The sequence below is a fragment of the Xylaria bambusicola genome, assembly GCF_022495145.1.
Source record: "Xylaria bambusicola strain CBS 139988 unplaced genomic scaffold F5B22scaffold_10, whole genome shotgun sequence".
Taxonomy (NCBI): domain Eukaryota; kingdom Fungi; phylum Ascomycota; class Sordariomycetes; order Xylariales; family Xylariaceae; genus Xylaria; species Xylaria bambusicola.
This window is the reverse complement of record NW_025953563.1, coordinates 112,806-135,589: the sequence shown is the minus strand read 5'-3', so window position 1 is coordinate 135,589 and position 22,784 is coordinate 112,806. Positions and strand designations below refer to the sequence as shown.

Below are 22,784 nucleotides of genomic sequence, written 5' to 3'. Positions count from 1 at the left end.
TACGCACATCACGACTCCAAACACTGTCACCAAATCGAGATTTTGAGACTTGATGTCTGTTAAGTCCCCTCGCTACCTTTGCACATCAATAGACCCGAACGACTGGGTAATATGTATACTTCGGTATCCCAGGTCGTACCGTAAAGACAGAAAGAAACAGTAATACGCTACGTACAGTGTAAGAGGCCAAGTTGAGTACCGAACAGTGAGGGCAGCCCAAATCTCGACGACATCACGCATTCCATTGTTCACACCTGTTGGTATACGTGCAAAATTACCAGCAAGGTCTGCAGTCATGGGGTTATTGCAAGACGTCTATTGTGGCACGAAGGTTTTGAAGGTTTCTTGCCTAGCCTAGGGCTATATACAGAGCATCTCATTGCTCATGGCCCTAGCATCGTGACAATATCCCCAATGCTTTACCATTACTGATGATGCTTATTCTGTTGTCGCAGTCCTCGTACCACCTGTCTGGACCCGAATGGTATAGGGTTTGTGAATATCGTGTGCGTTTAGCGATATATTATGCCAAACTGAGAATACATGAGTTAGAGAATTCATACACGATCGAGCTGGCTAAATTGAAATCTTTTCATTTTATCATTGTTATATTCTACGAACGAACTTCTTCTCAATTGAAAGCAAGTATGTACCTCCTGGGGAGTAGATAGAGGCTACGCGTTATTCCCTGTCTCGATTCAAAACAGAAACAATGCTCTTTTATGTGGAACAATTGAATTGTCCAAGGTACATATACTAGCGAACAGAGGCTCTGTCCTCGAACACCAACTACATCTCTTTAACAAGCGAAACATTCTCTTTGGTTCATTTACGCATATAAAGAAAGGTGCCTGCTCGATAATTCGTTTCGCATCATATCTCATCATCACTTAACCATTACTACACACACAAGCTATTCCCCGTCAAAATGTCACCGCTAAACAAAAAATACGATGCGAAGTCCTTGCTCAATATGATCAAGAATGAGGCATTGGCCTTCCAACGCCCACATTCGTCTAGGCTACAAGAACTCGTAGCTTGCTTCAACCATTGCCAGCAGGAGGCAGCAGCTAGAAGCCCGGTTTTAGAGCAGCTGAAAGATTTGATTTTGCGGTTCATGGAACTCCTTGATACATGTTTCTTCTTCGAGACTCTGAGAAAGAAATCACAGAGCGGGCAGCCTACGATCCTTTTGCTCATTAAGGACGATTACTCTACCGTTGATTCGGTAGGAATAAGGGGGCTCTTCCGGGGGGACGAGGAAAGCATAACGATCTATCTGCGAGAGTTACCCAAAGGGCGCCCAAAAAGATACGCTATCGAGTGGGTTCTACATACCTTGCTACATGAATGTGTACATGCCTTTATTCACCTAAATTGTGACGAGAGCCATCCCAAGCACTACGAGCGAGTAGAGCAGAACGGGCAGCATGGCTCGATATTTCGTGACATGTATCGACTTATTAGTGACAGGTTGAAGGAGCTGTTCGACTCTCCTGCTTTCGACCATGCACGCGAGATGGACCCCGAAATTGGGACATTCAGGTACCAAGATAGTGTCCCCGGCGGTCCTCGTCCTGCGTCTCCCCCTTACTTTCCTCCCGGCGGCCCACCGAGCGGCCCGCAACCAAGCCCCTTCCCGGTTCATGGTGGCTTTCCTGGCGGACCTCCTCCTCGTGGTCCTCCTTGTTATTTCCCTCCTCCTGGATACTTCCCTCCGTCTGGTGGTCCTTTTCCACCTCGAGGTTTTCCTCCTGGACCCCCTGGTGGTTTTCCGTACTAGGAGTAACTAACTAGCTAGCTTAATTATTTCAATTCCTCGCATACTAAAATGTAGTAGATCAGAATAACACTTTTTTTTTCTTTTTTCTTTTTTAACTGTGAACTAAATGAACTTTCTTTTACTGATCAGGATAAAACAAAGATGACGTAAAGGAGTGATTATCTCTCTAAACAAAATAAAACAATGCCCATTTATAGGGAATGAACTGAACATCCCATATTTAGTGTAGGGATTCCTAAATATAAGAAAGGCCGAGAAAAGGGTTTAAATTAATATTTACGGTATAGTAATTGGAGTATTAACAAAGTTCCATTCGGATATCTTGGTCTTAGCAAGACATTGAATAACAACGGGGTTCCACGTGCAAAGAGGTGTGCTGAGCCATGTCCAACAGGCGTATCTCTTCTTATCCCGGACTAAGCAACGGCCCAGCGAAAGTTCGTAGCATCTTACGCGTATTGCATGAGGAAGTTGAAAGAACTTGACTGGAGCATACCGGGCAGCAGATTCCTTGCAGAGATCCCATGTACGCACAGGTAGCACGCAAGGCCTGCTGTAATCTAAGACTTTCTTTCTCGCTTGTTCTCGAAACTCGGCCTCTTGCCCTGGAATACTCCGACGCTTGCTACTCAACTAGCACGTGGGCATATGTTCAAGTGAAGTTTACCGCTTCTACATAACCTGTTTGTGTCATCCTAACCGATACATGTATAACTGCATTATGGATTTTTTGGCCACGGTAAAGCCTGATCACAGGCCTAACCAAGATATTCTATGCTGGAAGCCTAACATAACATGCCCTGAACAGTACGCCTTATATCTGTGATTGAAATTTGTTGCTTGATTCGCTCGACCACCTGGTTTAAGAGTCTTTGTTGGCAGCTACAGATTAGGCTATGTATATATAATGACACTCTCGGCTTCATAATTCGAACACGATCACAATGTCCATACGTTGACAGTTGCGGACCAGAGCCTATACTCTCGCCTGGCAGTGTTTGCGTCCTCGGTGCAGCAAGGCGGAATGTTAATCGCTGGTTCGAGCATGCCCCCGAAACTCTATCCGGGCGATGGGGCAATCAAGCTCTAACTTGAAGATGAATTTGCAGGTTACGCACGAAGAAAGGACTCCTGAGGTGCATGGCCGGAAAGCATATTTGTAGTAGCGAGCGTCTATTTAAGATTTCCGCATCGAATAGGACGCCTATTGAGGGCTCGGAAGCATCATTTAAGTTTTCAATCTTAACGATATCAAGCGTGGCCCTCACCCACAACTGGAGGGAGAGAGGGGACTACCCTTTCCCCCTTCCACCTCCGCCGAGTCGAATAAAAAGCATTATCAAGTACACTTGGAAAAGTCTCAATTCAATCCATTTTACAATTGAATGACTGTTCAGTTATTTGTTAACATTGCCTAATCAAGACAAAAATGAGGCGCTTGACTCGCCGTCGGACTCCCAATCGGCCGGCCGATGACATTGAGGCCAACGCTGCGGTCCAACCGAATCTGGAAGGAATAGTGGTCGTCCAAGACAGTCCTGGTGAAAGTAGTAACACCAGCAATGAACAGAGGGAACACGTCGCGTTTGCCGAAAACCAGCCGCCTCCCAAGGAAGAAGACCTTGATGAGTTCGAAGCGCTCGACCGCTTCATCACCAACTACGAAACTGGGCGCAGAGCAAGTCTCGCCAACATTTCACGGCCTGTTGTCCAGAATTCCAAATGGTGGCAGTTTTGGAGGTCGAATGAGGCCGCATATGCGGTCGAGGGTGAGCCCGTGGTCGCCCAAGGACAGCCCCCAAGTGCGTGGCTGGATACCGACATCCGCGAAGGGATTACTGCGGACATGGTAGCGGAGCGTCGTAAGCAGTTTGGATGGAATGAAATCAGTGGGGAGAAAGACAGCACACTGGCCAAGATATTCAGCTACTTCAGGGGCCCTATCCTTTATGGTACGTCTATTGCACCCACTCGCCGCTTCACTCGAGTAAAGCTCACCATTAGTAGTCATGCAGGTTGCTGCTCTACTGGCCTTGGGGCTACAAGATTGGATTGATTTCGGTGTCATCATGGGTATCCTGGGCCTTAATGCGCTCGTAGGCTACTACCAAGAAAAGCAGGCCCAAGATGTCGTGAAAAGTCTCCAGGGTGACATTGCAATGAAGGCAATGGTAATCCGCGATCGACAGCCACAACAAATTCTGGCTAGAGAGCTTGTCCCTGGCGACATCGTAAGTTCTCGCCCCTGTGAAGGCTCCTGTCCGCTGGGCACTGACATCAAATCTTATAGGTGATCATTCAGGAAGGTCAGACGGTGCCAGGAGATGCACAACTCATCTGCGATTATAACAGGCCACAGGACTTTGAGCAGTATAAGAAACTGAGGAACGAAGATAGATTCAATTCCAACGGCGTGGATGCAGGTGGCACGAATGACAAGAAAGGAGAAAAATCAAATAGTGATGGAGACGAGTCCAAAGGGAAGGAAGACAGCACCGAGTCCATTCGCTACGGGGAATCACTAGTGGCTTGTGACCAGTCAGCCATTACCGGAGAGTCGCTTGCCGTTGACAAGAGCATGGGGGACACGATATACTATACCACGGGTTGCAAGCGTGGCAAGGCATACGCCATCATACTGACATCTGCAAAGCATTCTTTCGTTGGCCGCACTGCTGAGCTCGTCCAGGGGGCGAAGGATCAGGGGCACTTCAAGGCTGTCATGAACAGCATCGGCACCGCCCTCCTAGTGCTCGTTCTCTTTTTCGTTCTTGTTGTTTGGATTGGCGGCTTCTATCGCCACCTCAAGATTGCACAACCCGACACGCAGAATCTGCTTCACTATAGTCTAGTCCTCCTCATCATCGGCGTCCCAGTTGGACTTCCGGTAGTCACAACCACAACACTTGCCGTGGGGGCAGCGTATTTGGCAAAGCAAAAGGCTATTGTTCAGAAGTTGACGGCTATCGAGTCTCTTGCGGTGAGTGCTTCCTCGCGCTGTGGAGGAATGGCCATTGACCGGTTGTGATAGGGCGTAAACGTTCTCTGCTCGGACAAGACAGGAACTCTGACAGCAAACAAACTTAGCCTCCGCGACCCATATGTGGCCGAAGGGCAAGATGTGGACTGGATGATGACCGTGGCGGCACTAGCTAGTTCCCACAAGGTAGACTCACTGGATCCAATTGACAATGTCATCATTACGGGCTTGAAACGGTATCCGAAAGCGCGGGAGAACTTGCGTGAGGGTTGGAGGACGGACAGGTTCATGCCGTTTGACCCCGTGTCGAAGCGGATTACAAGCTATTGTACGCGGGGAGAAGATCGCTTTATCTGTGCAAAAGGAGCGCCTAAAGCTATTCTTGCTCTTGCTGACGTCGACCAAGAGACGAGCCGTACGTACACCTTGAAAGCTAAGGAATTCGCCCAGAGAGGTTTCAGATCTCTCGGTGTTGCATATAAAAAGAACGATGAGCCTTGGGCGGTTCTGGGGCTGCTGTCGATGTTCGACCCGCCCCGCGAGGACACGGCACAGACGATCATGGAAGCTGCACATTTAGGCGTTCCAGTCAAGATGTTGACAGGCGATGCGATCGCAATAGCCAAAGAAACCTGCAAGATGCTGGGCCTTGGTACCAGGGTCTACAACTCAGAGAAGCTAACCAATAGCGGACTGACTGGAGCGTTGCAGCATGACTTAGTTCAGCGAGCCGACGGTTTTGCTGAAGTTTTTCCAGAACACAAGTATCAAGTGGTTGAGATGCTTCAACAGAGAGGCTCTTTGACTGCGATGACAGGGGATGGTATGGCAGATTATGTCCCAGTCCCACAACATGATGTCCTTCACTGGTGTGTGTCATGAGCTAACGAATCAACAAACTCGCAGGGGTCAATGATGCTCCTTCACTGAAGAAGGCCGACTGTGGTATCGCGGTTGAGGGATCGTCCGAGGCAGCGCAAGCAGCAGCGGACATCGTGTTCCTGGCACCTGGTTTGAGTACGATCATTCTTTCAATTAAGACAGCTCGTCAGGTACGTCAGAATGATAACTGTGTTTGACTCGGATCTTGGTGTCGATCGATCCCGCCCTCCCTTCATATAATATCAGCGCTGGCGTGAAAGCATACTGACTTCGAAGCAGATCTTCCAGCGGATGAAATCATACGTGCAGTATCGCATTGCCCTATGTCTGCATCTTGAGCTATACCTAACCACCTCGATGATTGCTCGCAACGAGACAATCCGGCCAGATCTCGTTGTTTTCATCGCACTGTTTGCGGATTTGGCGACGGTGGCTGTCGCCTACGACAATGCACATGTGGAACCTCGACCGGTAGAGTGGCAATTGAAAAAAATCTGGTTCATCAGTGTTGTTATGGGCGTCCTGCTTGCAGCGGCGACGTGGATTGTTCACGGCACCATGTTGCTAGAGACGGGCGGCATCATTGAGACCTTCGGATCTGTTCAGGAAGTGCTGTTCCTCGAAATTGCCCTGACACAGAACTGGCTGATCTTTGTGACGCGTGGAAAAGAAACCTGGCCGTCTGTACAGCTCATCCTAGCAATTTTAGGCGTAGACGTCTTGGCTACCCTTTTTTGCCTGTTCGGCTGGCTGTCAGGCAAGCCCGAAACGGACCCGATGGAGGATCAGTTCGTCAATTCTCCCCAAGGCTACACCGACATCGTGACTGTAGTGGTGGTCTGGGTGTACTCGATTGGCGTCACGGTGGTCATTGCAGTGGTATACTACGTGCTCAACAGAGTGAATTGGATTAACGACTTGGGACGCCAAGACCGAAACAAGAAGGATTCGAATATCGAGGACATCATCGGCCAGATCAATAAGCTTGCTTGTGAGTTTATGCCCATAGGATGACCGCCGTTTCAAGGATGGAAGCTAACAAAACAATGCGGGATTTAGTCGAGCGCGAGACGGACGCGAAGACAGGCCGCGAAAGATACACCATTGTGGAAAAGTCGGCGGCTGAGGATGAGGACTTGTAGACAGCCACATCTCGCCACTGAGATTAGGTAGGCTCTGTCGGATTCTAATGCGAGCCTCGTGGCTTAACACGCACAGCTCAGGTACCTAGTCTTGAAGGCCAATCCGCTGCTACATATAGTAGGGAGTTTCTAGAGAGGTTGTGCAGGTAGAAGGAGTCCTCGTATCCATCTAGAGCGAGCTGGTGTTTTGGTGTTTTGACATTTTACTATTCCGCATATCCAAAGGCCCCAGTCCTTGTACCTGTACCTAAGGGTACCTATAGACTACCTATATACTCAGGGTTCGTCAAATGTACTAAGTACTAGTATTTTAGTACCTATAATACACATTAATTATATGTAAGCGAAAGCGATCCCGAATGCTAGTGCTCTGCGCTAGGCGGTTTCTGGCAGATGGCAAATAAAGTTAGGTACCTATACTTAGGTACTTCCTCACCTAACCCACGTGAATACCGACCTCCTGATTGCACCTGACGCTCAAGAGCACGAATTTCGGTGGATATTGGAAAGATACCTACAGATGCAGAAAATCCACGCTCTTGTTCGAGCAGAACATGATATCTTGGGGATGCCGGGATATTTGCGCTTGGAGATACAATGCTACCCGAGGCGCACGGCAAGATGGCATGTTTCAGGACCAGAAGAACATATCATGTCAAAAAGAGCCCCGACGTCGCCGCGCCGCACGTTTCCCGAGCTTTCCGCTTTTTCAACCACTTCTTTATTTGAAGGTTAGCGAGTTAGGTAGGGTATGGAGCCTTTGCTAACGTCATCGCTGACCGTAGCTCTCGGCATTATTCGGGATCGGGCATTGGCTTCGGTATCGGGTTCGCAACAATGCGCATTCGGGTCTCTAGGCAGACAGCTTTGAACATCTACTTAGGTATATGTTAGACGCAGGTCGCAAGATCACAAGTCGACCGACTGGATATTCCTAGATAAACTGTCTCATCATTGATTGCACTCTCGACGTCGCTGCTTCTGACGCGTTTCGTATTCTGCCCCTTCTTGTGAGAACAACGCCCAATCTACAACGAGGAACATACCTAGGCACCTGGGTACCTAAAGTATGCTTTTGTGTATCTTCTTGTAAACCAACATGCCAAGCATTTCATTCAAGACCGTCTTGGTGGTATCCGCTGCCTTATCCTATCCTCTGACCAAAACCAGCGACTCGACATACCCAATCGTCTTCTGCCGAGTATTCGGTACATGCCTGTTGCTATGGGTCATCTATCGAGGCATCCTATACCCTAACCTGCTCTCACCTTTGAGACATCTACCGACTGTAGATGGCAACGCGTGGTGGAGCAGACAGTCGTTACGGTTAATCTCTGAACCGAAAGGTCTTCCCCAGAGTGACTGGTAAATTTTCCATTCCATAGCACTCAAAGCACGGCGTGTGCCACCTGGTGTAGCACCACAGCAGTCTTGTAAATATTGTACTGACATGGGTGTTAGGGTTGAACAAGTTCCACACCATCAACGTGGCCTCGTTCGCTACAGAACCGCTCTCAACCAGGAGAGGCTTATTGTAGCGAGTCCGGAGGCGTTGGCGGAGGTGCTCACAACCAAAAATTACCATTTCAAGAAGCCGCAGATTGTCGCGAATGCGCTCAAGCCAATTGCTGGGGCGGGTATCCTACTAGCCGAGGGAGATCACCACAAAGAGCAGAGGAAGACCCTGTTGCCAGCTTTCGCATATAGGCACATTAAGGATCTCTATGGGCTGATGTGGGATATCTCGAGCCATGCCGTCACATCATTAACAGAAGCCGTTGCTACCAAGTCCAAAGCGGACCAGCAGCCATACACTATTGACATGATGCAATGGGCGAGCAAAGTTACGTTAGATATCATCTTTGTTGGAGGCATGGGCCAGAGCTTCGAGTCCGTCCGGTGCGAAGACCGCGATTATATGACCCTGCGACGGATTTACAAGACCGTATTTAGTCAGAGCATACAAGATCTGATCATGTTCATCCTCCGCGTATGGATCATGCCCTACTGGATGGTACAATACGTCCCTCTCAAGAGGAACGTCGAACTTCAAGAGGCAGCACGGACACTGCGTGACATATGCAGGCAGCTCATTCGCCAAAAAAAGAGTGATCTTGAATCAGAGGTGGCAGATAAAGGGGAAAAAGACATACTAACTGTGGCCCTTAACTACGGTGGTTTCACGGAAGATGAGCTTGTCGAACAGCTTCTCACGTTCCTGGCAGCGGGCCATGAGACTACGGCAACGGCGTTGACGTGGGCCGTCTATGTTCTCAGCAAGAACCACGAAATGCAAACGAGGCTTCGAGACGAGATTCGCGCTCACCTTCCCAGTCCGTCCTCTTCCAAGTTGAAAACATCCGAGGAACTATCCGCCGTTATAGACAACAATATGCCCTACCTTCAGGCAGTTTGCCTGGAAGTGCTACGTTACTTTGCACCAGTACCCATAACCTCTCGCGAGGCTGCCGTGGACACGTCGATTAACGGGACGCCTATCCCAGCCGGCACCATACTCGCCATCTGCCCTCGGGCTACGAACCACGACTTATCACTCTGGGGGGACGATGCGCAAATTTTCAACCCCGATCGGTACCTGTCGCAACCCAAAAGAGCAGAAGTTGACCCCTTGGATGAGAGCGAGCACTCTAACAAGCATACTGGCACTAGAAGCAACTACGCGACATTGACTTTCTTACACGGCCCCCGGAGCTGCATAGGCCAGTCATTCTCCAAAGCAGAGCTGGCCATCTTGCTCGCAACGCTAGTAGGCAGGTTTGAGTTCTCACTGGTCGATGAATCACTCCGGGACGAGGCGAAGATTAAACTCAGGAATGGCGCGACAAATCGGCCGGCCAACGGTATGCACGTGAAAGTTCAGCTTGTGGAGGGCTGGTGATAGAGATTTCGCGTGAGCTGTAAAGTATTGTATTTATTTACCTCTTGCGCTTATAGATCCAACTTGCGAATAATTTATCATAATATAGAATTGTGTTGATATCACGTACCAACCCATAATCTCTATATACCCGTTGACAAAATGAGTATGCTGGAACAGTGAGCGTGCTTGGGCAGTATGATTAAGCGAGGTGGGCGTATCGATGATTTCAAACAAGCACCCACCTAGACGCAGGAGAAAATAATGTTCATGGTCTTGGTTTTCAAGTCAGTCCCAAGAGTTCGTATCTACAACATTCGTTGGAAATATTCGACCTATAGAGCCGGGGCGATGATGCACATTTTCCCCTGGAATTTATCAATGTGATGCATAAGGGAAATGCCGCTACTGAGTATATTCGCTATGTAATTATTTGTTTTGTTATCGCTAGTGCTTCGCTAACGTTTGCCGACTACTGAATATCCTTCGTATACCCCTTTCATATACACTGGAGTCGGGGCGAAATTCAAGAGCTAAGGAGGTACGGTGGCTGTTTCAGGATCAACTGGCGGGTTCATGAGAAGTTCTCTGACCTGAATATGCCATGTATCCCCTCCCTTGAATATCAGTGATTTGCCAAATTTTTCCAGAACCTTTTCCACACGTTCCGGCGATGGTAGGATTAATCTCTAATATTCATCCTCGCTTTCGAATGTGGCAGCTCTCTAAGCTTTCTTCCAACGGTGAACCGACGTAATAGCTGCGAGTTCCAGGGGACGGATATTGGAGGCGAGAAGATAGCAGTCTGGCCATCTGGTACCTGTACTGGCATGTTTGAAGACATCCACGTAGGAGAACTGGGTGAATGTATAGAGCAAGTCGACAGCCGTCCATGACTCAATATCCGACAAGCGAATGATCATCTTGCCACCTTCCTTTACGTGTTCGAGACCAAGAGCGAGCTGTACTAGTTGCGTACGGCCTATGTCCATTGTCTCTTTTAGCTCAATGTCATCCAAGGGGAAGCGGGCATCACACATAATGAGGTCGAGTTTCTCATCGGATGTAAACAGAGGAGCTACCGAAAAATTCCATGGGTGTGGGTGCTGATAAACAACTAGGTCATCGGGCTCTGAAAGGGTAGAGGGTTCCTGAATAAATTCAAGGATATGGCCCTGGACTGAACCAGGGTCTCCTGGACGTCCGGTGACGAAGGCGCCCATGTCCGCGGCTAGACAATTGATATCAAAGGGGTAGAAAGCAAGTCTCGCGGTTGTATTTAACTGGGTTGCCTTCCAGTCCCTGTTACGGGGCAGGGTGAAAGCGAGACACTGGGCATCTTCGCCGAGATCCATAACAGCTTTTAGAACACCGGCAGGGGTCACGTGCGCCTCGAATTTGCAGAATTGACGATCACTGGGGATATCTGATGTCTGATTGAATTCAAAAGCATCAGTCAGTTGGCTGCCTGCGAGTATTCCTCTTAGTTTCGAATCTCGCTTCTGTTGACCGTCCCTCATGGCGATAAACCACTACGAATACTACCAATAAAACATCAGTCGGTTATCTTAATGTCGACAATAGGCCTCAAGGGGAATGGCTCTGGTACCTTTGCTCTGAGCTCGGTCAACTGTTCAAAGATGGGGGCGTTCTTAAGTAAGTATTTCTCGACTAGGCTGTTAAAAGGTCCGTATGGAGTATCATGCTTGATTGAAGGAGGCTTGGCCTCTGCAAGATTCTCCGCCATCTTGAAGTCAGAAGCGACCGGGTCGAGTGGAATTCTCCTGCCCTATCAGACGATAAATAAGCGTTGAACATATAAGTGATGTGGATAATTGCTACTCCGGATCCAGTTGGAACGGGTTTCTGGGCACTTGAATGTATCGGGATCCGTGTACGCATGCTCGGGTTTCAGTCAGCTTTGAGCACTTGATTTTCAGTCCTGATCGAACGCGAATAACATTGTTTCCATAGTTTTACCCGCATGTTCTTTCCTAGATCTTACAGTTGAAGAGGGTAAGGGCGCCTCGGGTGGCACACTCTTCGCCGCTCCTGCGTTTTAACCGCCACGCCGGAAGAAAGAGTGACTCTTGAATGTGGCGATAGATACATGCAAAAAACCCAACACCAGCAGTAGCCTAGAAATATATCACCACGCCCAGAAAAGTCGCGCCAATACCAACCGCAAGTTTAGGGACACTGGCAGTTCCTACAGTATTGCATGTTCCACTTGTGCTTATGTGATTTTATAGGTTAATGTACCAACACATGGACAACCAAAATAATGTGGCTCGCTTCTGTTTATTTAGGGATGGGCTAAATCCACAAAGACGTTTAAAGCTTCACCGAGCTGAACAGAAAAATCCCTAAGATAGTTTGGGGTGCTTGCGTGTTTGTATGCACCAGATTTCAGATATTTGCAAATCGCTTCAAGCGATTGGGCTTCAATAGCCCACTTACAACTCCCTTCATGAGGTGGAATTGTCTGTTTGATGGTACATAGTATATAATATAGCATCAAGGGTTAAGGGAAGAATTTTATATATAGTGCCGGCCACTAAGGGAGTCAGTCAGGGCTCCTTGCGCAACGACAGGAGTCTACTGCCCCTTGAAGCTAGGGGCATATCCGAGACTGTGGCACATAGCTTTGCAAACATTGCGGTGACGTGGTAATGTACATGGTAATGGATGTAAATTGGACTCTCGGTGACCGGATGGACTTGATACTCACCGAGTAGAGAATTGATGAATTGGTAGCATGTAACTCACCCTTTGTTAAACAATGTTCATATAAAAACAGGAAGCGACCCCTTCAAAGACTCCGACTGAACAAAGCGATCTTAACACACAACTTTCGAACAGTCTAAGTCAGAATGGATAGCGAAATGTTTGCTGAATTTCCGCCGTTTGATACAGACGAGCTTCGATACGTGGCAGCCAACTTAAGTGACGAGGCTGTCAAACCGGAAGATGTACTCCAAGAAACACACGCCGACCAACCGCTCACCACTCGCACTTTACTTCAACTGATCATAGAGTCTCCGCGTAGAAACACTATTTCCTCATACCAAGGCGCAGGGACACTAGGTGTTTACTCATTCTGGAAAACGGCTCAGGATCTCAACACTGTCAATGCCCCGGTACAGACGACTTTTATTTTTCTCGCAGTTCCAGAGTCCATCGTGGGAATCCGGGAGGCGTGGAGATGCGTCCTCTGTACTCTGATATCCGAAATATCTTCGCATATCACCCATGTACCCCCCGAGAAAATGAGGGAGTACGGCATTTGGGGCGGCCAGTGCTCTCAGAAATATCTCCTATTTGATGTTCCAAGTGAGGATGAAGGAGGGACCACTGACGAAGAAGGCAACTCTATAGATGCATTAATCGACCTATTGCTCGCTCTACAACACTGCGACTATCAGTTCTATTCCGTGCCGGAGGAGGGCAGCTCCAGGTTGCTTCCTATCCAGCACAGCTTTGTCGTCGTTGCCGACAGACTTGGGAGGTTCTCGTCCGGCGATGGTAAAGGATATAGGGATTGTTTTGATCAAGCTATGGAAGCGACCGTCTTAGACAAGATGGGCGGTAAAATATTCTACATTGAAGAGGAGGATTGATAGTCTTTCGATCAAAGGGGGCCATGCGAGACGATGCGTCTATTATGTTGACGTAGTTGTGATTTCGAGTTATTCTGAACTAATGCAAAGGGTAGAAGTAGGATGGTTTATTAGTATGCGTTGTCTACAAATAAAGCTACCTGCTATTATTAGTTTTAACTTTCAGCATACACAGATATGATAGCCCCCAAATATTCGAACATCTAGACTTTTTTTTTTTTTTTTTTGACATGCAGATATTATCAGTCACCGAACTCGCCTACCCCTGTTTTGCTGCTTATACGATCTGGCCTGCTTCCTCTATCAACACCAGTACACGTAAGCTGTAATGGTAAGAATCTAGTTACGTTCAATCACACTGAATCACCAACTGAAGCCCGCTTGGCTAAGTGGTATAGCGTGTCACTAGTACTCTCTCTAATCAAGAAGTCTATCTATTGCCATGACAAGATCAGCGGTTCGATTCCGCTAGTGGGCACGTGTGATGTTTCAAGATTCCTTTTTACGGATTGTGGGTTATGTAGAGTTGCACTTATAAAGTAAGGAAAGAAATAACCAAACATGAGTCATGAAATATAATACCGCTTTTTGACGTTTCATGTCTTTTTATCTCACTCACATTGTTTTTGCACCTCTGCCCAAACATATGTTTGAGAAGAGTTCCTTGCCTGATTATCGGATGCTAAAATATAGATCGATTAGCTATCTAGAGTTAAGAAAATGTGAGGCTTAGTTAGAAGGAGGCATTGAATGCCAAATAAGTAAGGCCGCCAATACAGTCAAACAGAATAGGACTTCGGTGCATCAGTAGGACCAAAATGCACCCGGGGCTTCCACAAGATGCTCATATCGTTATGACGGAGAAGAGGTTTGGTCCAGGGTTGCTGGCATTGAATCGTGGCCTTTGACTCTCAGTAGCCGGACAAGGGACAAAACGCTGGCAATCCGCACTAGTAAAAAGGTGCTAACCTTCCGGCTCTGCTTCATCGACCGTTATGGCGGCTGGCCTCATTTCAGTCACCTGTAAGCCGTGGCCGCCATTACAATGCAGATGGACAATCTTAATATGTGTAGGGGACAACGCTCCTTGTGCTTAATGCCCCTGGCGATCTACCGAAACGAATCCATTATAGTTTCACTTGGTATTGCTGAGATTGATGTGGGTTAGAATCAGATACCATGTTGCCACTCTGGAACAAGTCGATATTCTCCCCTGGGACCGGGGCTGCCTGGTTGGACCATGGTGGTATATTACCTAACATGACAGATAGGCTTGATGCATCGTATATTTAAGGGGTATCCGATGACACTGTAGCCGGCGCTTCTGTAGTGTACTCGGCGAGCAGAAGAAAATATAATTATTATTTCAACAGATACTATCAGTTTAATCCGTGTTATTAAACGCCATGTTCAGGTCAAACTCCGTATCCGTCAACGTCCAACTCCCTCCCTCCCACAAATTCTCGGAAGCCCCTCCAAACAAGGTGCTGACCAAGGGGGACTGTATTCCTACATCAAATGTTGTGATACTGCCATCTAGCATGCTCCCACTATTTGGGACTTCAGGACTCTGTCCTTGCACATTACCTCCGGGGTGCATAAGATCTGACGCCGTTCGACTTTCGGTACCCGCGTGTTGTTTATTGAAGGGTACATTAGGAACAGTTGCGAGCGTTTTGTCAGCTTGTGTTGTTTCTCTCTGCGGCTGCGGATCCAGGCTTGTTATTTCCAGCTGCCATTCATCATTCTGTAAATCCGACTCCAAGATTTCTGCTCCCTGTTGGCTCACGTGACGCGTATTAACACACGTGCTACCCGCGTTGCTCAGCAACTGAGCTACAATTGCCGCACATCGTCCAGCGCTCGGTGTGCTCTTGCCGCCCTGACGTAAGATCTCTAAGCCAAAATCGAGGCGAGCACTAGTTGCGCGCGCTAGATCCGCGTTGGACATTGTGTTATCTTGTTCTCGGTTCTCCTTCAGGTCCTTGACGTTGATGGTGCACGCCACAAACATTGTATAGGTCTGCAACCAAGTCACGCAGCGGAAGCCAAACCGTCGGACATGAAGCATGAATAACGAATCCGTCATCTGCGCTGCACGTGTGCACCGAGCCTTGGCGGTTTCGGAACTGACACGATAGGGCCGGCAAAGTAAGATTACGACAGTCTGATATACCAAATTCAACAACAGAATATGCAATGGGGGGCATTCCATACTCTTCGAATCGTCCTGTACGAGTAGATCACGAGGTAGTCGTACGCACCACTCATCCAACTTCTCGAGCGTCTGATCAAGATAACGTGCCATTGACTGATCCTTTTCCATACGGTGTCTGTGGACATAGAGCTTATCAAGGACATCATGAGTTATTACGCAAAGCTCGCAATAGGCGACGAATCTGCTGCTGCTGAAGGCTCTGTGTTGCATAAGACCTCCGAACAGAGAGCCCTGAAACGCCTTGGGTTCCCAGATCTCCTCGTCTGCATCAAGGCCGTCCAAAAGCGTGTCAGGCCTTGGCAGCTCTATGACATTTGTAATTGCTGGAGTTCGGCCCAAACATAAACTTATGGTTTTATCCCATGTGTAACAGCTCCAGAATATTTGGTTTCGTACCGCAAGGTCTTCGTCAGAGAAATGTGGACATAGGGGGCTGAGCTTCTTTGGAGCGAGATGAAGACCTAGGTCTCTCGCCATCCGGAATGCCATACCGCTATACAGCCAGCCTTGGGATGTTCTGCCACACGCGCATTCTCTTGCCGAGAAGATGAGCAAACCCTGGATCGTGGCAATTGAGCTTCCGCGATCAATGTCAAGATCAAGCAGCTTACGCGCTTGCTTCGCGAAGTGACGTCCAACCTCTGCAGCATCCGACCTTGTAGAGTATCGAGCAGCCTGCGTCAATACAGCACTGAGGAGGAATGGCGTAACAAACGGGCCCAGATTCTCCAGATCACCTGAAATGCATCATCAGTAATCTGCAACACACCGTGCATGTCTTTGCCCCTTAGACCGCAGACTTACGTATGAAAATCTTCTTTATCAACACGCAATGTAGATGGTGGGGCCAACACCAATATGTATACAGCAAGTTATCCAACAACGAAGAGGGTATCTTGGCAAGGAACGCAGTCATTGCATCTTGCTGTTCAAGCCTAGCGTGAGGCGCCCCTGTCTCTCGACCTTTGCTATAAAGAGTGCTGCTTCGGTGTCCATCTGATGGCGAAATATGATACAGGCTTGTAGAACCGTAGAAGCACAATTGGCCATCGGTCCCAATGGACGTTTCCTCCTGGAGGCTGCTTGAATCTTCATCGCTGCCGTGAGTAGCTGATTCGACGACAGGAGGTGGACTAAAGTCACTCGTACTGCACCCCTGCAGTGGGCCAGTCGTAACTGGTTTTTCTAATAAAGCATCTCTATCGCCATCTTTAGCGGTTCGTAGTTGTTCGAAGCGCTCCTGGTAGGCCTTGAGTTGGTGTTGTAGATTAACCGCATATGCCAGTGATGGACGCCTATTTGACCGATAAGCTTCGATGTTCCTAAATTCTGGAGTAAGATAATGGCTAATTGACTTGTTGTATGTGCACTGCTCACGGGAGAGGACGCATTTCCCACACGCCGGTAAGACGCCGTCGCATTTCACTTTTCGATGTCGGCAGTTGCAGCACGCAAAGCCATATCTTCTGCTTTGCCGGGCACGGGCGGGTTGTGCCACCGGTGACTGCTCGGTCGGTGAGATGCCGCGCGATCCCGTCATTATGTCTTAGTCGACGAAGCTTCCGGAGATGTCGAGTCTTTCACAATGTGTCAACTTAGAGGAACCGAGACAGTTGTATTTCTCGATTGTGACTTGCCGCGTAGGCCGACGAGGACGTAAGCTAACCTAGCGACACCATCTACTTTTCATCTGAGAGATCCCGCGGAGTATTCTCACATTCATGTACCCCACGTCTACTTTATGAGGGGTCGGGACGAGACAATGCATAAGTGGATCTCTAACGGTGGGCAGATCGCGGATTTAGCTCTTCTCCGAATATCAATAGATCCGATATCGTACCCGGGTTACGAGTCGCAAGTTACCCATCCTGACGATCAAGTATATCTCAGGAGAAGCGTTGAAGGCGGTCGTAAATTGGTAATTCGAAGACAATAGAATATAACCAGGGATTTTATCGCAGTGGCTGAGAGTTTGTGTAGCCAGATAGCAGTGATTTCTTGATCACCATTGAAAGCCTCCAAGGTAGTATACCGCACATTTCATAGGTCGTTATTGAGCTGCTCTCACCCAATATTATTTCAAGCAGCAGAGAATAATATCTACAATGTAAGCAGGCTCCCCATTTATGAAGCGAGGTAACGGTAGACACATCCCTTTACTTGCATGCTGCTGAAAGGCTTGCCGTAGAGCTATATTATAGTCTACCAGCGCCCCCTAAACCGCCAGTTCAGAACGAAGCTCCCGAAGTCGCGCCTCATCATGTTGCGCGGCCGCTATGGCTAACTGCAGATGAGAAAAGTTCTGGACTGATTGCGGAGCCGCCATAGTCATTATCTGCTCATTGGTTGTTACTGAATCAAATCAGATAGCATGTTCTGCCGCACGTCAAAGCCTACCGAGCGCGTACATAGAATATTACTTTCTTGATAATTTAACTGATAATTACTTATAGTTATTAATCATAGCAAGCAAGTCCTCACTGGCCTATCAGTTCGTCAAATGAATTGCAGAAGCATTCGAGCAAGGCAGATGGCACGTCCCAAGCTGGTCAATAAGAAGGGCAGATAACTGGGCTCGGAATTTGATGCTATTCAGATTACAATGATCAACTAGGGCTGCATAAGTCCATAACCAACCAACCCCTTCCTAGCTATTGGTCGACTCTATATACAACTGGTCTGCCAGCCCCGATCGCCTAGGTCTCAAGGGTCTGTTTTAAGAAGCGAAGTCTGTATAACCTCACTTTCCAATATTGCCTGCATGTCTTTGAAAGATCATGAACAGCCTGCAATGGCCTTTCCTACGGCCGAAGTGCAAGGCGAACTGCATATTCAGCTAGTACACTTTGTATGCGTGTAACATGGTCCCAAGATAGAATTGCCCTTCCTGATACCCCAAGTTCATTATGTCATCACTTAGAGACTTTATTTGGGGTATTCTCTTTGGAAATTTCGCTACTAGAAAACCCCACCTTTGATTTGAAGCATCACTTGGTATATCATTATCCTCTAATCGTCATATGCGACGCTCAAAAGATGCACGACTTAAGTAGTTTAACGAGGGCCAATGACAGGGTTGGAATTGAAGCCGTTCACAATATAGAAATTTACTAGTTTTCTAAAGGTTGTTGGCTGCTAGACTCTTTTCTTGGTCTTGGTAACTAACTTGAATATTTGTATACGAGTGGTACTGTCCTTTCTAACCCGGCATGATGTGCGTAAGCAGTATAATTCCGAGCCGCCACGGGATCTGTCCGCCTACAGTATCCCGACCGTTATTCTCATTACCATATTACGAAAACAATAAGCTTTATCCCTCAAGTTACAATTGAAAATCGACCGATAAAACCACTCTGTCTTGCTATCTCTTTCGAAGATTTCAATTATCTTTTGGAAATTACCGGCAACATGTCACTCGAACAGGAACTTGGCACGCTTCGGCGCGTTTATGCACAACATAGAGAAGATGGAAATCTGAATATCATGATGCGCGATGCTTTACATCACTATGCCACAGATAAGGGGTTAAAATTTGAGGTGAGGGAAGGATCACAGCAATTGTTTAGCCTAGTCGCTGACCTGCAACAGCAAGATAGTGCGGGTAACATCTATTTAACTCGGTTGTCGAATGACCACAGTCTTGCGAGCATCGCAATTGCCTTTCCTATAGATACAAACGGCTCCCCACAATGGTTCGCGAGTGCATTCTCAACATTTAATCTATTGAGCCGAGACGACGTTCTCTGCGGCATCACACTTATGGGCTTTACTTCTTTGCGTGGGGAGGGCGTCGGGCTGGAAACATGGGAGAATGCGATCGATATTCCCGGAAAACCCGCAGCACTCACCAGGTTACCCCTCCTCGCCCAGTTCGCCAAATACCCTAGTCCAGCGAACTTCCCATTCTCTGCAATTCTCCAAATTTCTGAATCAGCAGAAGCGCCCCTGTCGTTGGTCGGTAGTTCACTCTTGACTGCAAAGGCACAGAAAATCCTTGGAGACCAAGAAGCCAGTAGAGTCTGCACGCAAGAGTTCCGAAGAGCGCCCCGTCTTCGGGTTGAAGGTCCAGGCGTTGTGGAGGTGTCGCGGAGGATAATTTGTGCATACAGCAAGTACGTAGCAGCATTGTTCGATAATTTCGATTAGCGGTCAATATAGTCTTCTCTAACGCTTGGCGTGCTGAATGAGAAAAGCAATGGAGGTACTGGCCCTAGGACGAAGTTGGCATATCTAAGGTTACTACCGTGGGATACCATTTCTTGTAATTAGCTTCAAAAGTTTCATTAATAATTCTAATTAGATGTTGGCTTTGCAAGAAAACACCATTCCCCGATGCAACAATCTAGTCGGACGCAGTCCTTCAGGACATCCACGTGAGGATGTAGAAGGAATTAGGATTGTAGAGTTAGGTCCTGTCCGTAAAACACATACTATTCCTACATTGGTCCTAGTAATTATTCGGAGACTTTCCGAAGTGGTCATACTATGTATACCTAGTATTAGAAGTCACTACAGTAGAGATCCCAGTTCCCCAGAGTTCGGATCGGTAATGATCCCTGTCCTTGTTTCGACGGCTTGCGGCATCTTGCCGAACCTAAATTAGCCCTTGCATGCTTCCAACACATACCGGTAGTGTACGTGTACCCAGAATACTTTATAAGCTCTGGCGGAAGTGCCACATCATGAAGACCTCCAAGTTGCTCGCTATAACAGTCGAACCTGAATAATCAATATGGCATCTAAACTTAATTTTTCCGGACATATTGAAGGCCCAAATGGACTTCTTTACGTTGAACGAGAAGGAAACCCTGCCGGCCCATCAATCTTATTCGTTCACGGGCTAGGAGGAACCACCAATGCCTACCAAACGCTAGTTTCCGGCCTAGAAGAATTTGATCTAGTCCGATTTGATTGGAGCGGCCATGGCCGCAGCGCTGTTCCAAAATCAACAAGCATCGACTTGTATGTTGATGACTGCAAAGGTGCGCATTGTCTTTTGAACCCCTAGTGTACTCTAAGCATTCCATCTCATAAATATTATAGCGGTGGTTTCACACTTTGGACTCAACCATGTTATCCTCGCTGGACATTCATTAGGATGTCTTATCTGTCTTCACCTAGCCTCCAAGATACCACATGCCATTGCAGCGCTTGTATTATTTGGACCTGTCTGCCCGCCGCCTATAGATAGCCAAGATGCCTTAGCTAGTCGTGCTGCGGCAGTCAGACAGGGCGGGATGGGGTCTGTTGCAGACGCGGTCATTTACAATGCCTTTGCTATCAGATCCTTGAGAGAGCGACTAGGAGAAGTCGCACTGGCGAGGGAAATGTTGACTCGGCAGCATCCTGAAGGTTATGCATTGGCTATCGAGGCACTGAAAGACAGTGCTGCCCCTCGACTGAATGGTATTGTTGCACCTACAAAGATCTTATCAGGCGAAGAAGACAAGGTTTCGACCGTGGAAACTGGCAAGTCTCTCGCCAGTGGCATAGGTGAACACGCAGAGCAGATTTTACTCCCTGGCGTTGGCCATTGGCACATGTTAGAGGCTTCTGCTAAATGCATAGAGATTATAAAGAGCTTGGTTATGTAACTTATCCTTGACATAAAGAGCAATCATAAGACTTGAGATAACTAGATCGTTGGTCGTTCTGAAGTCATAGGTTTAGGTAAGAGGGTGGTTCGAAGGAGAGCTAGAGAGTGTGATATTATTTAATGACAAGTAGCTATTGTTGTTATAAATGTAAGGTGTTGGTAGGAATGTAAATAATACCTCACTCCACACAAAATGGGTGGGCAGGTGTCTTCAAATGTTCAACGGGATAATCTCCTGAAGGGAGGGGGGCTGCCAAGGTAATCTCATCCTAGCACAGCTTATGAGAATATCGGAAGAATGATCTGTTTGTTTCGTGAAAAACCACACGACTAGATGAAGGATGTTTTATCCTAGAATATAATGATTATTGAAAACGCAAAAAGCTCCTGACGGTCGGGTTTCGAATGTCCATGCTCTATTACTATCTCCCTCTATGATCCTACAAGAACATAGCTAGGTTCTTATCTATGTGCTTCAGATTGGCTAGTACCACTGCTATTTTATTGTGCGATAGTGAAGTCTTCCCCTTTGAATGGAGGAAGTCCAGCGGTGGCACGCATTCCTGCAGCGCACGCACTCCAATCAAGCCCCTCTCCTCCAAGAGCCTTTGCCGTAGTCAGATGGTTCCATGCCTGGTCGATGATGGGAGTTGGAGTTGCTGTCTCGGCCCCAAGACGGCGTATAAAGCCAGCATCCTTCATCCCACCGCCAATTGTAAAACCACTTGAGCCAGAGAATGCACCATCGCGAATTCTTTTGCCGTAATTCTCCCAGGCTGGCGCCGGGAACCAGGCTTCTATAATCATGGGTTAGAAGAACTCTAGTAAAGTGACCAAGAGATTTGAATTGCCATACGGATAAACTCGTAAAAATTATTGGCGCTGAGGCCCGTCTTCTCTGCCAGCGTGAAACTCTCGGATAGCAACTCAATAGTGCCGAGGATGCAGTTGTTGCCGAGAATCTTGAGGAGAGCTCCCTTAGACGCATCCTCGCCGCAATCTATCAATGCCTTCCCGATAGTCGGCACTATGTATTCTTTCAACGCGTCGCGAGCTTCGTCTCGACCAGTAAGGGCAATTAGGAGGGCAGCATTTTCCGCTGCAACAGGGGGGCCGAAGACTGGACACGAGCAGAACACAATTCCGGCTCGGGCGGATTTTTCTTGCAGTGCTTTCGAAGTCGTAGGAAACAGCGTTGAATGGTCGACGACAACAACCCCTTGTTTCCCCATGGCGATAATCTCATCGACTATAGCATGTGCCACATCATCATTGGCCAGACACATATGGATGATGTCACAGGCCAGGACCAGAGATTGGATAGAGGATGCGACCTCACAGTAGCAAGTCTCAGTGAGTTGCTTACTTTTGGCAGCTGATCGATTCCAGATTTGCACAGGTGCGTATGCCTGTTTACGGGCGTAAGCTGACAAGTTGTGAGCCATCCGTGAGCCCATATTCCCGAGGCCAATGAATCCAAAACAGTGAGTCATGACTGCCATTTTAATTGTGACTATCTCTAAAGAATAGGAAGACTGATCGTGGTGGTTGATAGAAAATTGAATTCAGCAGCTCGTGTAAAGTATCACAAAAAGGCCATCGCGCGGGCTGTTGATACGGCATTGATGACCGAAACGACGATAACTCTGAAGTATAAATGGTTTCAAAAAGTTTGGTTCTTCGGC

At 47.8% G+C, this 22,784-nt stretch overlaps 9 protein-coding genes and 1 non-coding gene across 10 annotated transcripts; 7 read left to right on the top strand and 3 right to left on the bottom strand.

The window, feature by feature from the left end:
* Positions 1 to 685: 685 nt before the first annotated feature.
* On the top strand, positions 686 to 1,783 carry F5B22DRAFT_653414 (uncharacterized protein; the record flags this gene model as incomplete). The annotated part of the gene is made up of 1 exon (XM_047979713.1): positions 686 to 1,783. The coding sequence occupies exon 1, from the start codon at positions 929 to 931 to the stop codon at positions 1,781 to 1,783; it is 855 nt and encodes a 284-aa protein (XP_047833004.1). The 5' UTR covers positions 686 to 928.
* Positions 1,784 to 3,212: 1,429 nt separating this feature from the next.
* Positions 3,213 to 6,787, top strand: F5B22DRAFT_644229 (E1-E2 ATPase-domain-containing protein; the record flags this gene model as incomplete). Its single annotated transcript, XM_047978393.1, has 7 exons — positions 3,213 to 3,735; positions 3,791 to 4,014; positions 4,074 to 4,763; positions 4,815 to 5,586; positions 5,670 to 5,815; positions 5,925 to 6,636; positions 6,705 to 6,787. The coding sequence occupies 7 exons, from the start codon at positions 3,213 to 3,215 to the stop codon at positions 6,785 to 6,787; spliced, it is 3,150 nt and encodes a 1,049-aa protein (XP_047833003.1).
* Positions 6,788 to 7,886: 1,099 nt separating this feature from the next.
* On the top strand, positions 7,887 to 9,686 carry F5B22DRAFT_634836 (cytochrome P450; the record flags this gene model as incomplete). Its single annotated transcript, XM_047977043.1, has 2 exons — positions 7,887 to 8,152; positions 8,249 to 9,686. 2 exons carry the CDS (start codon positions 7,887 to 7,889, stop codon positions 9,684 to 9,686), a joined length of 1,704 nt encoding a protein of 567 aa, XP_047833002.1.
* A 685-nt stretch (positions 9,687 to 10,371) lies between these two features.
* Positions 10,372 to 11,185, bottom strand: F5B22DRAFT_653411 (uncharacterized protein; the record flags this gene model as incomplete). The annotated part of the gene is made up of 1 exon (XM_047979712.1): positions 10,372 to 11,185. One exon carries the CDS (start codon positions 11,183 to 11,185, stop codon positions 10,391 to 10,393), a length of 795 nt encoding a protein of 264 aa, XP_047833001.1. The 3' UTR covers positions 10,372 to 10,390.
* Positions 11,186 to 12,538: 1,353 nt separating this feature from the next.
* F5B22DRAFT_644226 (uncharacterized protein) lies at positions 12,539 to 13,285 on the top strand (the record flags this gene model as incomplete). Its single annotated transcript, XM_047978392.1, has 1 exon — positions 12,539 to 13,285. One exon carries the CDS (start codon positions 12,539 to 12,541, stop codon positions 13,283 to 13,285), a length of 747 nt encoding a protein of 248 aa, XP_047833000.1.
* A 375-nt stretch (positions 13,286 to 13,660) lies between these two features.
* F5B22DRAFT_t75 lies at positions 13,661 to 13,763 on the top strand. The gene has a single exon. It is a non-coding gene; the product is annotated as a tRNA-Thr (tRNA).
* Positions 13,764 to 14,586: 823 nt separating this feature from the next.
* Positions 14,587 to 17,276, bottom strand: F5B22DRAFT_597097 (fungal-specific transcription factor domain-containing protein). Its single transcript, XM_047974287.1, has 3 exons — positions 16,859 to 17,276; positions 16,308 to 16,798; positions 14,587 to 16,240 (listed from the first exon to the last, which is right to left on the bottom strand). Exons 1-3 carry the CDS (start codon positions 17,041 to 17,043, stop codon positions 14,670 to 14,672), a joined length of 2,247 nt encoding a protein of 748 aa, XP_047832999.1. The 5' UTR covers positions 17,044 to 17,276; the 3' UTR covers positions 14,587 to 14,669.
* A 1,211-nt stretch (positions 17,277 to 18,487) lies between these two features.
* F5B22DRAFT_597096 (uncharacterized protein) lies at positions 18,488 to 19,941 on the top strand. The gene is made up of 2 exons (XM_047974286.1): positions 18,488 to 19,040; positions 19,092 to 19,941. Exons 1-2 carry the CDS (start codon positions 18,912 to 18,914, stop codon positions 19,647 to 19,649), a joined length of 687 nt encoding a protein of 228 aa, XP_047832998.1. The 5' UTR covers positions 18,488 to 18,911; the 3' UTR covers positions 19,650 to 19,941.
* A 280-nt stretch (positions 19,942 to 20,221) lies between these two features.
* On the top strand, positions 20,222 to 21,231 carry F5B22DRAFT_33220 (Alpha/Beta hydrolase protein). Its single transcript, XM_047970813.1, has 2 exons — positions 20,222 to 20,485; positions 20,547 to 21,231. Exons 1-2 carry the CDS (start codon positions 20,236 to 20,238, stop codon positions 21,095 to 21,097), a joined length of 801 nt encoding a protein of 266 aa, XP_047832997.1. The 5' UTR covers positions 20,222 to 20,235; the 3' UTR covers positions 21,098 to 21,231.
* Positions 21,232 to 21,513: 282 nt separating this feature from the next.
* Positions 21,514 to 22,763, bottom strand: F5B22DRAFT_597093 (NAD binding domain of 6-phosphogluconate dehydrogenase-domain-containing protein). The gene is made up of 2 exons (XM_047974285.1): positions 21,956 to 22,763; positions 21,514 to 21,896 (listed from the first exon to the last, which is right to left on the bottom strand). The coding sequence occupies exons 1-2, from the start codon at positions 22,599 to 22,601 to the stop codon at positions 21,601 to 21,603; spliced, it is 942 nt and encodes a 313-aa protein (XP_047832996.1). The 5' UTR covers positions 22,602 to 22,763; the 3' UTR covers positions 21,514 to 21,600.
* Between the last annotated feature and the right edge of the window lie 21 nt (positions 22,764 to 22,784).